The sequence below is a fragment of the Agelaius phoeniceus genome, chromosome 1 (genome assembly GCF_051311805.1).
Source record: "Agelaius phoeniceus isolate bAgePho1 chromosome 1, bAgePho1.hap1, whole genome shotgun sequence".
Lineage (NCBI taxonomy): Eukaryota > Metazoa > Chordata > Aves > Passeriformes > Icteridae > Agelaius > Agelaius phoeniceus.
Genome location: NC_135265.1, coordinates 120,114,663 through 120,129,107, shown reverse-complemented (window position 1 = coordinate 120,129,107; position 14,445 = coordinate 120,114,663). Strand labels below are relative to the sequence as shown.

Below are 14,445 nucleotides of genomic sequence, written 5' to 3'. Positions count from 1 at the left end.
TATTTTGGAGAAAAATCTTATATAAACAATTCCCTGGGTGTGTAACTATATTTATGTATGTATGCATCTTGTAAATATATTTATTTGTGAAAAAACCCCAACATTAAGAATCAAGTTAAAAATTAGATTTCTTCAATAGCCAGTACACAGGAAGCATATTTCATTAAGACCTGTTGTTTTCATTTTCACTAGTTTTTTACAGGCAGTTGACAATATTCTCTTCAGCTGCTCTATTTCTACACTGCCTTTTCTTTCAGTGTACATTTAGATTCCTTCAGCAACTGTCAGAACAGTACACCTGTTCTGCTGACACTACTCCCATACCTTGAACAGTATCTGTTCATAATTCATAGTTTTGAATTGCCTGACACACAGAAAAAAAATCTGTTAGGACCAATATCAATGGAACAGATTTTACACATGCAAAATGGCAATGCAAACTAAAACATCAAATCATAATCAGTATCCAAACATAAAATAGTGCATGACACCCAGATATTAGTCTGATTTTTAATCAATCTATCCAAAATTCTTTTATATCTACAGATGACAACATGGGGCATTATAAAATATTTATAATTCAAGTGAGATTAAGGCAAGAATCAAACTCTTCTAACATATATATATATAGGCATTTCATCTGCTTACAGTTTGCTTTCCATTTTAAATCTTATTAAAATGACAAACATACTATATGTTGGAAAGTATGCACAAATTATTAATGTAGTGAAGCTTTCTTACATGACTTGGACTCCGGTGATGGTGGAGAAATGTTGGACACAGCAAGGTCGCTCTTTGACTTTTTAGGCTTTTTTGCATTTACCTGCCAAGGCTTATCATAATTTCTAAAATCTCTTCTTGTTCCTTTATTTTCTGTTAAAAAGAATCAAATTAGATAATCATAACATATGTAGGGTCATTTTTCAAAGACTTAACAAATAATTAATCAAAAAACCCCAAGGTATATCAATCCAAATTAAAGACAGCTCTTTTTTTTTTCTCCTATTTCTGATTGCTTTTATATTTATTATATTTATTCCACTTTTTAAATATCAAGACTTAGAAATTAATATGCTTTTCATTATAAAGGTCTATTTTTTGTTAAGAAAAAGTACTTAATGTCCACAATATGTACATGTTTTACTGCCTGTGTTAAAACTGTGTATTTGATATAAACGGTTGATTTGTCAGTAAATTAACACTTTGGCTACCAGAAATTATTTAAGTTCTACAGTCTGAAACAGATCATTAGCCAATTTTTAAACACAAAACTAATATTGTAATAGTAGATTGTACCAGAATAAGAAAACTAAGACTTCTACTTTACAATCAGAGCAGATACTACTTCAGAATATTATTTTAATGCTTCTGAAGATTTACAATCATAAATTATTCACACTGGAGTTTATAAAGTAGCATAGCAGCTCCTCATTAAGGGTTGGGATGATAGGTATATAAAAACATGTATTATTAAAGAAAATATCTCAATAGAGTTTAATCTCGGGCACAAACACACCATGGGAGGGAAAAAGAAAACAAAGAAAGAGGACAGCAAGGGAACCTCTCTCACTGAGACTGGGATGTTTCCATTCTGTAACTCTGATGCATATTCACACGATATATACCTAGGCTGAGCTGACAGAGAGCAATGTAATTAAATTCAGTAGCTGCAAGATAAACAGGATTTATTCTGCATGCTCAAAACCATTAAGCAGTACCTGTTCAATAGGTACATGTGAATCCAGGAAATCAAGTGTGGGAAGGTTGTACTGGAGACCATCCCTTTCCAGCACACAGAACATACCTGATGTTTCACTCTCTGCCCAGAGGGCAGCAGAGCCAGACAATGTTCTCTGAAGCTGACCACGGTTTCCCTGCTTGGACTGAAGATGATCAATTAGAAATGGGATTGGCTGGTCGGGTGTCTCCGTTATCAGCTTGGTCATCAACTCCTTTAGAAAATTAAGCCAAAACAAAAAATTAGTGAGATATTGCACCCAAACTAATGCTGTATTTGCCAAAAGAAAATGAGCATTTATAAAGGAAAGGTGTGTTTCAAATTTGAAGAAAACAGGAGCTGGAACATCCACCTCCTCAAACTACTGCTAGTTTGGTCGTATGAAGTGCTCATATCTGAAGTGTTCTCAGCCAATGCAGTCTCTTATCCACTGGAACACAGGTTAAAAAAGCCAAACCCTGCTACCTGTTCAAATTTATCCCAAACAGTAATGCTGTCCATTTAACCACTCAGAACCAGCACCTCTTCAGAGCTGCAAGTAGCTCTTCTCTGACCACTATGTCCAAGCTTCATCTCATTGGAAACTGGAGATTCAGGAAAGTTTGTGAATTTTCATCTCGCCCAAACTCAGGACAATTGTCTGGTTGAAATATGCATTCATGTCTGGGAACTCCAAAGTCTGATCAAACAAGTAGATGGTTTTTAAAGCAAATCCTCAAAAATACTATAGTATAGAAATAAAGAAATATTTTATGACATTGTTGCAGATATGGATATAAAGCCAATATAAAGTCAACAGGAAAGCATCTTCTGCGCCATGCATTGGTACTATCCAACTGCTGTTCTGTACCTTTGCTGTGCAGGGCTGCAGAAAAAGAAACACTCTCCATTATTGCTGTTGGGGTTCTTTCTGGCTTCCTAGGCACAAAACACATTAGGAATCCAGAAAGAAGCTGTGGCTGTGCTGTGCGCATGTGCTCTGAGAGGAAATGAATGACTCAGGGCAGGTGAGGTGACCCTGAAACCCATTTAGTTCTACAGGAGATCTGGAGCCGCTGCTGCAAAATGAAAAAGCTGCACAGAAGTAAAAAATTACAGGAATGTACAACAAAATGAGAACAAAATAAAAATAAACAAACAAAAAAAAAAAAAAAAAAAAAAAAAAAAAAAGAGGAAAAAAACCCAGAACAACTAACCTAAGTTATTCAGAGCATGTATTCTCTCTTCACCTATTCCCAAGTATAAACCTTAACACAACTTACATGCACTTAATTCTATCCCCACTTCATCTTTTCCACACACTTTCATGTAATAAATTTTTTTTCAAATGTCAGTAGTTACTTAGCATTACCATCAATTAAGTGTGTTGGGGAAAAGGTGCTTCAGAGGAAGTATATCAAATAGCAGCAAACATGAATAACTGCACACAGGATTACTAAGGCATAGCAAGTTCTCTTTGTCCACAAAAAGGAGAAAATATGCCCCATCTGCCCACATTTCTTCTTAAGACACAATCTCCTGTGATGCCATTTTTGATACTTATCCTCAGTGAAATGAAAAACCCTGGCTGTCTCTGGTTTTAAACTGGAACTCCACAGGGAGAAATTAAGCTACTTACTAATCTTAGAATTGTTGGAGCTATGGAGTGTAACTTCATCTGGACTGCCTTTTACCAAGGTAGGAGAAACCCTGCGATATACATCATACAAGAAAAATTCTGAAATTGCAGTAATTCATATTTTAGTTGCTTGGCAACACTAACAGCAAACCTTTATTCTTTTCCCTGCCAAAATGCAGAATTAGTGACAATGGGAAGATGTAATCTAGTGCTTGTAATGGACCACAATAGCTGTAGTAATTCCACTGCAGAGGATTCTAATACCAAAGGAAAAGTGCCAATCTGTTACAGCTGACTTGTAGTTTAAATAATTTCTCAGAATCATGGTTTGAAAATTATTTTTGTCTTAGATTAGTAATACATTGCACTATTAACATAGTATTGAAAATTTAATACAGAAAAATGAGAAATTTTAGAATGCTTACATACCAAAGTAAGACAAATGCTACTTGATTGTTGCCATAACTGATTTTCTTGTAGCAGGAAGAAATGGTCTTTAAGTAACAGAAATTCATCTAATAAAATAGAACTGATTATAGGATTCCTTACCTCTTCTGAGATGTAGCAAAAAACCTAAAGATCAAGGTGATGTGAAACCAGATTCCATTAAAAAGGACCACTTTTTGTACCTACTGTTATATTGATAATAAGACCCGAGGCATATAGAGATCTGTACTGCCCCGAGAATAATCAGTCCTATTCTCAGACAGCAGTTAGAAAATTATAAAGAACTGTAGATAGACACTACTTTTATCTGGAATAAAAAATGTGTTGTACCAATCCTGTACACCTAAAGTGAAAAAAAAAAAAAATAAATTGCTGAAATACTCATAAACTGAAGAGTGTGAAGTTCAGAAAAAGACCTATATATTTGTGTAATAAGCCTCAAATTGATTTGCCTCAAGCACTCTCAGAAATGTCATTAAAAGTAAATGCAACTTAAAATGAACACAAAGGCAACTCAGGTTATAAAATCTGCCATTTAAGAAAGACTAAACTCTTTACTACAAGTATTCCACTGCAAAAGGGGAGAAAAGAAACTGTTAGGAATCTACTTCTCAAGCTGCTTCAAGCAAGGTTTGGAAGTGGTCTCCAATTTACCACTTTCCTTGGAGTTCCTAAACTCTGGACAAAGTGCAAAGAACACCTCCACTCCAAGAACAATAGCTTCAGACATATACTCTGTGGAAATTCACATTCACATGCTGAAGGTGTTATCTCTCTTCCATATCCTTCTGCCTCACACACTGCCAGACATCGCAGAAATAGGATCACAGTTCCATGACCCTCACTGCCTTTGCCCTTCTACCAGTTTCTGCAAAGGGACACAATTACCAGTTTCATCCAGTTTCTACCAGTTTCATCAAGGGATACAACTCCATCTGCTCACCTCTCAACCTCTCCTCTTCATGCTCACGTTTCCTTTGAGATTTTTTTCCATCCCCAGCAAATTAGCAATTACATGAAAATATGCTCACTGCCTGCATTCAGCTGCTTGGCTGTGCCATGACTCGGGTGGGAGGGTTGGAGGGGCAAGAAAAACAAAAATAAAGCCAAACCCAAGCAACCCAACAAGAAACAAGCACAAAGCTTCACCAACATTAACTGTACATAGTGAGCGCTCACCTAATTTTTAAGTAAAAACACATACTCCTGTGGAGGTGAAAAGATACTACAGATTAGGAATGTCAACTAAAGGGTATTCTCATTCTAGCACCATTCTCTAGCAAAACCAACTTAAACTTCCAATTAAATGATCAAAAGCTTATTTAATGACCTCATCTGTTGCTCGGGTGACATCTTAATAGGCAGTAGGAATAACATACTACATGGTACTCTAAATGTACTTTCACATGTTTGAAACGTCTCTAAAAAAAGAACGTATTAAATAAGAAAAAACTAAAGCATCCAAAGTACAAAAATAATATTCCTTTTTGGTTAGCAGCAGTCTGATCTGACTCACAATGTGCTAAGTAGGCAAGGTTTTACAAGAAAAAGAAAAGGGAAAAGACCAACTAGTCTCACTGAAGACGCCTCTGCATTAAAAGCAGAACAAAAGTGGCACAAGATCATTGAAACTGAGATTCTTTTTTTCATTAACAAATCATCAGGTAAGTTTCAACTCTTCATAAAGACAAAAATGCAAGACACCTAAAGATAAGTCTCTTCAAAATATTAATTATATTTTTCACATTTTTAGCTCAAATTTCTAAGTTTTCTACAATTCAAATAAGGCAAGTCTGTTGTTCTGTGCACAACGTGCCTTATAACAACCAACAAAAAGCCATGGCAGATTGGGTCTCCAGGCCAAATGAACTGCTTACTACTCATAATCTCTCCCCTCCTATCTCCTTTCTACTGCCATGTCTTCCTTTCACTCTACGTCCCTTTGTCTTTTCTATCAGTGGACTCCACACAGTCTCTTCCTCCCAGCTGTGTAACAAGGGAAGAAGCTGTTCAGAAGTCAGTAATTATGAATTCCCTGTGCACCCTTGAGACACACTGGAGCACAGAAAAGGGGCCAAAGGAAACTTCCATGGTTACTACAGACTAGAGTACTCAGATTAATACATCAGTTTCTGCTGCTTCCCAATTATATTGCCCCAAATTAGGCTCTGCCTTGTCTAAAGGCAGAATGAGAAAGAACAGGAAAGTGATATAAGCTCTTTCAGGTATCTGCTTCATGGATTTTACCCAGCACTGTGCAAACCAGTTCTTCTTTCTTCATATCTTGTAAAGGTATCTTCATATGCTCCTACATTCACTAGTTTTATTGAACTATGTTACTAAAATTGGTTTTAAAAAATTAACTTTTTTAAGTTCATTTGTGGATATTTCCAAGAGAGACTCATGCACGTGTAATGAGGCTGCAAAAGATCTTGAAAAAAAACCACCAGGTATAAAGTAGTAGTTTAATATATTAATTATTTATAAAGAATATACAGAATTTATAAGCAATAATTTATAAAGAATTCTTTGTATCTTTCACTATTTTCCTATCCTGAGGTCCTCTATTACTTTTTCAATGAAGGCTCATATTTTTATTCCTTGTAAATTTCCAGGCATTTAATACAAATGAAACAGTCTTCACAGTCTATTAATCATAAGCCCAATTACAAGAAAGTCCTAATTAGCCCTGTCTAAATGTACCTATCAGGTTATTAAGTTAATTAAGAGACATTCTATCTTGCCCTGTAACTGGTAATGGTAACTACACAATCACATTTTAACTGTACAGACTTCATAGACTCTGGCACAGCATTCACAGATTCTGGCAGGGTTACACGCTGGTGGATTAAATTAGAAGTTTAAATACAATTAAATACTGCAAGTCTTCACAGTGATGTCAGTAGTGACTTTGTCAATAAAGAAGTCACAAGGGGCTAGATGTCTCCCAGCTGACCAGCCAGAGTGTGTCCACTTAGGAGAAGAAGAATTGCTCTCCTGGCTCCACTGAGTTATTGAAGATATATGCATTGACTACAGTGAAGCTTGAACACTTGGACGTCTAGATTTAGACTTGCTAATCCCTTCATACAGGCTGTAAGTAAACAAAGAAGAAACAAAATTGAAGGAAAATTTGTGGAAGGACAGTAGGTTTAAGTAACTTTGTAATGACTGACACTTTTTTATTAAAATTCCATTCTGATTACTGCAGAAACAAAGCAAAGAAACAAAAATAAATAATTGTTTTAAAGTAAATTTTAACATTCTTACTGACTAAATTAAGAGTCTGAAATTCTTAAATGAGAGCAGAAATGAGTACTTAAATGACTGCTTCCACCAAAAAAAAATTATTTTCTATGGAAACTAATGAAAAATACCAGCATTCTTCTTTTGGAAAATAGCCAGGCTTAAAATATTCTTGAGCAACTTTTAATTAAAATTAGTAGAATTACATTATAAACTGTGAATGAAATGGACTTCAACATATTTTATATTCATTAAATGATCATCACATCTCCCTATAAAATAAATTATTCAATCCTACACAAATTTCCACATAAATAAAATTCATATGCCTGTACCATACTATTTACTTCAAACTAATCGTAGCAGAATAACAGTTGAGAACAAATAGTAGTCTTATTCAGCTTGCTCATGAAAATATTCAAACTCTTATCTGGAATTGACTAAAAAATTTTCAATTAACACATTCCTTCTTCAAAACCTCAGTGATACCATTTCAGACAGCTGTGCAGTTAAATTTAATATCACAAGACTGTAGTACACAGCATGGGAACACAACCCACAGAGAAATTACTTTGGACATAGAAGTAAAATGAAAGTACAAAGCTGATATGGTGGCTCTGATGCTTTGGTGCAAAGAAAATTCCCCTAAAGGTGCATTGTTGTGGAAATCTAAGGTATGGGACTAGTGGCACAGATAACATTTCATAGAGTGAGAATAACAGGAGGAAACAAACATCATTGAATAGCTGTCTTTCTTAAGTCTTCATCTACTAAATATCTGTACCAATTCAATAAGAAAAGACCAATTTTGGGGGCTATGTTACCAACCATGTTTTTAGGGGGACTCTGGAGAGCAGAATGGAAACAACAGACTTGTTCCACAATAAATCCTTTGCAGATCATATTATCAGTTCCCTGACTCAGATGAACTACCTCTATCTGAAACAATTCCAACTCATGCATATACTACTTGATAAAATATGCATCATTGATCTTACTGAGGAGTGCATGGGGTCTGGTGGGCAATTTCAAAGTTTCACTGAGTAAGTTCATGACACTTTATAGAACTCTACCACACACATTATAACATGCAATATCTATCTGAACCTCTTGCTGCATCTTTTCACTAATTTATCCTTTGAGGTTTTTTTCTCTCCTAATCTTAGTATTTCAAATATCATTGTCTCTAATCTACTTTACCACTTCTGAGTTCACAAAATAGCTTCTTACACCTTCAGTCTGTGGCTTTATTGAAATATTTCCTTTCTCCCATTTAAGCATTCCAAGAATGCTGTCAAGAGAGAAGTCACTGCTACTAGGTTACTCTAAAACATTAAATAATTCTCTGTAGAAGAAGAAAAGGTTAAAGACATGCTCTCAGAGATGCCAATCATGGCAAAAGCTATCATGTTTTTCCCCATAGTTTACTTTTCAAATCACAAAGATTTCCTATGATAGCTTTTACTTCTTTCTGCAATTCTGTATCTCTGCATGACAATCTCACTCTTGTGGAATTATGCCTACCATATCATTATCTTAACTGAGCAAGGATTTATCAAATAAGGGTAGTTCATGTTATTGTAGAAACACTGTTAGTTTTCCCTGAAGTGTAATTCAGAAGCCTTCCTCAGTTTCCATCCACTCTATCAACCACTGAAATTCTGCCCTCAAGGTATGCACTTCAGAGTTCAGCCAAAGAAAATGAAAACTGCTGGTTTTCTGAAAGGTCTGTAAGATTTACATCAAAAGAAATACTCATAGATAAAGACTAGGAAAGACTATTACAACCTAGACTTAAATTACAGGCATAAAACAACATTGACTGCACATCACTGCCTTACCTAAATGCTAACTCAATAGGCTGGAGCTGATCTTTCTCTGATCAGCTGAAGTAATCTCCTTTCAATTTCAAGGTCTAAATTGAAATCACTTGTTCCACCATGTGCAATGACTCATTACTGCAACTGTTAAAAAAAACAGGTTTTTTTATTAACAGTTTTTTTTTTTTAAATCACATCGTATTTCCAGTTTGAGCTTCACTGACTTAGCTTCAACCTGTCTGACACGTTTTTGAGAAAGGGTAATGCTAGAAACTGAAGTAGCAGGTATTTTTGTGGCTACCTCTGCTAGGCTGACCCCAACCAGCAGCCAAGCACACACCAGCCACTTACTCATTCCCACCCTCAGTGGGATGGGGAAAAATGAAAATAATAAAACCAAGAAAAACTAATGGGTCAAGATAAAGACAGCTTAATAACCACAGGTAAGAGAAGTGGAAAAAAACCAAAATCAAAGAACAAGTGACATCAAGGCAATCACTTACCACCTCCCACTTGCCAGTCTGCAAGCAACAGATATTTTGGAACATTTACTCCCCAGGTTTAAGTAGTGAGCATGAAACTATATGGTAAGGAATATCTCTTTGCCCAGGTTGGGTCAGCTGTTCCAGGTGTGTCTCCGCCCAATCCATCCCCCCCCAGGCCTGGTTGCTGGTGGGCAGAGAGGAGAACAGAGAAAGCCTTGAGCCTGTGCAATCACTGCTAAGCAACAGCTCAAAGGCTGGTGTACCAACATTGTTTCAGTGACAAATCTGAAATACACCAACATACAGGCTTGGTGTGAAGAAAATCCAGTTCCTGTTAGACCCAGTACAATACCACTATGGAAAGGATTATCAAGGGTTTCTGAGTGGTGATCAGGAGAAGGCCATATATGAAAAAAACAATTGGTATATTAAGGAGTTGACTCAGCAAAAGCCCTTAAGCTTAGATATTCTTTATGCCTGAGAAGTAAATAATTACAAAGCTATGCACATGCTTAAAATGTTTTGATGAATTAGATTACTGTGACTTTAGAATTACCAACACTTCCTTCCTTCTTTCTGGAAGCCAACCAAAAAAAAAAAAAGTTAAATTAATATTTTGAAGATTGATGGAAATCCTTTCAATTGCATACCATGGAAAACTTCGATAATAACACATTTTAAAAATGTGTGCAGCAACCACCACGCTTCTCAGGTGCTTTTCTTTCTCCTCCCAAACACTCCTCCAGTAACTTTGCATTACTACACCATTATATTTATTCAAGTGATACAGAAAGATAAATGTGAGATGTTTTAAAACATTGTACTGCCCAGTGTTTACAGTCAAAGTTATTAACTATTCTGTGTAACTTCTATGCATTAAAGTTACTATAAAAATTGCTTTCATATTTTTTTTAATCTTGACCAAGAATTTTTAAACTATTCACATGGAACTTCAAATAATAACCAGCAATTAAAGAGACACAAAATGGAGAATGTGAGTTACCAGAGTCCAGGGTGGGGAAGTTCTTACACAGATTTAATTACCTTGACTTTAGCTGCCTACATAAATTAACGCTAAGTTTGCTCCAGTAATGCTCACTAAACAAATGTCAAAGAAGTTACTACAAGCTCCCTGATTGTTAGAAATTACTTAAATCCTGTCATTTGGAAATGTTCTTTTAGTACAGCAACCAAACAACTATGAGCAATATGCAGTATAATTACAAGTTTTATTCATACACTTTGAATAGATTAATATCTATTCAGATACACATCTTAATTTCTTGTTATTTACCTGTGAGAGATTGACTTGGTCTCATAAGACTTCATACCAATGTTGTAATCAGCTTTTAAATAGATCTAAATGTTTAATATGCAACAATACAACAGAGATTTCTCAACTGGAAAGGTCAGAATTTATTGTCATGGAAAAATCTGGAAATTAATTTTCACAACAGCAAAACACAAAGAGGTTTTTTTGTATTTGTAGAATTTATATACTGCAATTGTGCCTAGAACTCCTTAAATAATAATAAGTGCTTTTTACATAGCATTTTTAGAAGACAAAGAGATTATTATTTCACATGTAAGCAGTTGCTTGATTCACTTAAAACTACTTGTATGCTATTTCTCTCCCCGCAGGAAAGGTCACACTGATTTGCCTGTCACAGGTAACACAAGAGTGCCTGTCACAGGTAACACAAGGTGCAGTATCTTCTCAGGGTAACCACCACTGCAGACTCTCTGCAAGCTCTCAAATCTTTTGAGAACACTTAGTCAAGTTCAGTTTGGTTCAACACTGCTTATACTCAGTGCTTCTCTAACTGCAACTGGAAAAATCCTTTTACCATTACAAGTAACACTTTTATATTGTTATTTCAACCAGTGTCCACTTAAGTATAGATGAAGCTTTTGCTTAATTAACACACTTGAATATTGCTATTTGGGAAAAAAAAAAAAAAACCAAAATCCACAATGAAATTGGAAATAATTGGTCTCTTTGGAGCAAGAATCCAAGAATCTTTTGCCATGCAGAAGCCATCAGTCCACAGATATAACAAAACTTGATTATAAATGCATGAATTAATGATATTCTAGTAAATATCTAAATAACCATGTGAACTAATAACAAAGAAATATTGACTGATTTGTTTTTATACTCTAGAGATCTTCCTCCATTTGGTGTACCATCACGTATTAAATGTTACCACACGATACTGGCAACTATTTCACTTCTAAAAGATATCAGTGTACCTGAATCTATCTTCAGCCCAACCAGGAAGACACCTTAATAATTCCAGTTCAACTGGAAGCAAAATCCACCTGACAGCTTCCATATGGATTTTTATCATCCAACAGTTAAGCCAAAATGCCTCTATGATTTTCCTCATAAGCAACCAAGATGACGAAGAAATTGCTTCAATGATTTTTTTTCTTCTTAACATTTTCTGCAAAGTTCTGGCAGATTTCTAACATTTTCTGCCTTCCTGGATTATCACTTTATTTCAAGTCAAATTAAAATAGATATTTCTGCTACTTAAGGCAAAGAAACTTCTGAGAATGATGATCCAATTACAGTCAGACTAAAAAAAAAAATTGAAGATTAGAAACACATAGGGAAAAAGACATGCAGGTGTCCATTGTGATCTAAACAGCGCAGCAGGGTTGAAGCATACAGGTTTAGAATGCAGTATGAACTGTGAAGAATCAGGCAGGAGAGACCCAGTGGCAAAATTACACAGAAAAGAAAATGTTAACACCGAGTACAGAGGTACTATGCTCTACATGCCTCCAGCCACTTTCCAGGGTTCCCAAATTGCTTCCCACTGGCACTACCAGGTTCATTGCTCTGCCTTAGCCCTGAGAAGATACAGTCACTGCCTGTCTCCATCTAAAAATGGCTGCAATGTGGGGAAGCACTCCCAGGCTGCTGGGATTCCCCCGAAAAAGAGGCCCTTCAGGGTGAGGGTTTCAAAACACACACACCTGGCAAGGCTGAGGTCTGAGCCCAGGAGATGACACCACCTACTGAAGAGGAACACTACACAGCCCAGCTGGCTGCTCCTATGACAGAAAACCTATGCTTGCAAAGCAGGCACCAAGATGACCCTGCTGAAAATGCTTGGTCCAAGATCCTCTCCTCAGATTTACTTGTTTCACCTCATTTACTGGCTGTGTGCTGCCTTGGAAGAAGACTCAAAACTCATCAGGCAGGTCTCTTTTGCAAAATGCCAGGAGAATTTCTGTCACAATAGGTAGGGTACCTTTTCCCTGCTACAGCCAGAAGACGAAAATACAATATTAAGATAATACAGATTTGCAGCAGACAATGGATTTAACTACATAGAGGAAGGGTAATATTTTACATTCTGTTTGAATACCTTGAAATGCACCCTGAAAAAAGATACAACCATATTCCCCAGAAGGGATGGAAAAACAAAGTGTCAGGCATAATTCAGTAGTCATATTCAGAACAGCACAGATACCTAAATAATATTTAACTTTGAATTTTTGACATTACATACTGCAGGATTAAAATAAAATATAGCATTTCATAAATGAACAATCTAAACATGTGTATCAGGACAGTTCTGCATGAACTTATTTCCACAATCAAAAATCAATTTCCTGTGCCTAGACACAACTACATCATCCTGTGTGGAACTGTAGAACTGTTAGTTGAATGCTCTTTTTTCACCCAAAGTCACAAAGAAAGAAAAAGAAAAAGCCTTAACCAGTGCACAAGTGCATTTAGATGTCACAAAACAAAGAGATCTGATCACCATCAGAAGAGATGAGCGCCTCTCACTCTACTTCCCTACTTTCCACAATTGTATTGCCCATTGCAAAGCACCATGAGGAAGAAGGCACCCCCATACAGAAACAGTCACTGGAAAACTTCCTTCAGACAAGACACTTCCTCCTTAGAGGAAGGATGTTCTATAATCATGCCCAGAAAAGAATTCTTCAGCAAAAGACAACTGATGAGCCGAAGTGAACATACAGTCGACCTGTATGAGGAAAAATACCAAACTTTGCTGACCACGTACAGTAGATACATCATGGATTACATCCAGGCACATCTTTAACAGAAGACAAGTCTAATGCCATTATTTGTTTCATTAGAACTAACTTGCATGCCCAAGTCTGTTGTGGTGTGTTTTATGTTTTTTCAGTTTTCCCTCCATTGTTCTCTCAGAAAGTCCTGCCCTGTTACCAGTTTGTGTCAATCCCCAAGCCCCTCCCCAGTTGTCTTGGTTACCAAATGTATCTTTCTTGTTCCCCACCCCTGGCAGCCTGCCTGTCACTCGACACCCCTGCCTCTTTTTCTAGAGAGTTCGGGCCAGGGTGTCGAGTGATTGGGTTAGGGGCCAGGGTCCCTCCCGCAACTCTGTTTGATGGGTTCTCCGATCATGCCAATCCTTAATGTATCCCTCTCTGATTTGCTATCTTTCACCCCTCCCACCCTCTGTAAAACCGAGGCTTTTCCCTGCCTCGGGGCTCTCAGCTTCTTCCACCGAACCTGCACGTTTCCCTACCAATAAAACCACCCCCCCGAAGAAACTGAGGGTCGCCTCTTCATTTCATCCTGCGACTTCGGAGCTCTCTACTGCGGCCACACGTCCGCAAGGCTTGACATCGCCTTGGGCACAAGGCCCTGACTCCGGGTTGGGGAAGTGCCTGACTGGCTGGAGGTTGGCTGGACACTTATCTAGCCTGGGCGTTTCACTTTTCACCGGCCACTGCTCCACAAGTCCTTAAAAAACCTCACCTAAGGAAGTAATGTGAAAGAACTCACAGTAGGTCTAAAGAGCGACTGAAAATAGAGAACTGTGCCAGTACCAAGCTGCAAAAAAAAAGGCTCTGAAATGAGAGGATGTCGGACACCACTGTTTGACCTCTGAGGCCAAGTGCATTGGCTGCCCAGGCTTAAGGCTGACACTTCTATCATGCCCACAAATAAAACAGGTCTGAGATAAGGGGGACAGCTAAATAAATACTAGCTTACCTAAACTGGATACACTTTCCACTCTGTAAATTACAGATTAGCTAAACTACACATATGATGGCAATATTAAAGCCATTAATGCA

The 14,445-nt window shown here is 36.9% G+C and overlaps 1 protein-coding gene across 9 annotated transcripts in view; it reads right to left on the bottom strand.

Moving 5' to 3' along the window:
- C1H8orf34 (chromosome 1 C8orf34 homolog) overlaps positions 1–14,445 on the bottom strand; it is a 151,323-nt gene that overhangs the window by 124,482 nt on the left and 12,396 nt on the right. For all 9 annotated transcript variants that reach the window (XM_077186321.1, XM_077186337.1, XM_077186304.1 and 6 more), the window contains exons 2-3: positions 1,805–1,952; positions 742–873 (exon numbers count right to left, since the gene is read on the bottom strand). In XM_077186321.1, the coding sequence (XP_077042436.1) occupies positions 742–873; positions 1,805–1,946 (274 nt within the window). In that variant the 5' untranslated portion in view covers positions 1,947–1,952. The remainder of the gene's footprint in view (positions 1–741; positions 874–1,804; positions 1,953–14,445) is intronic.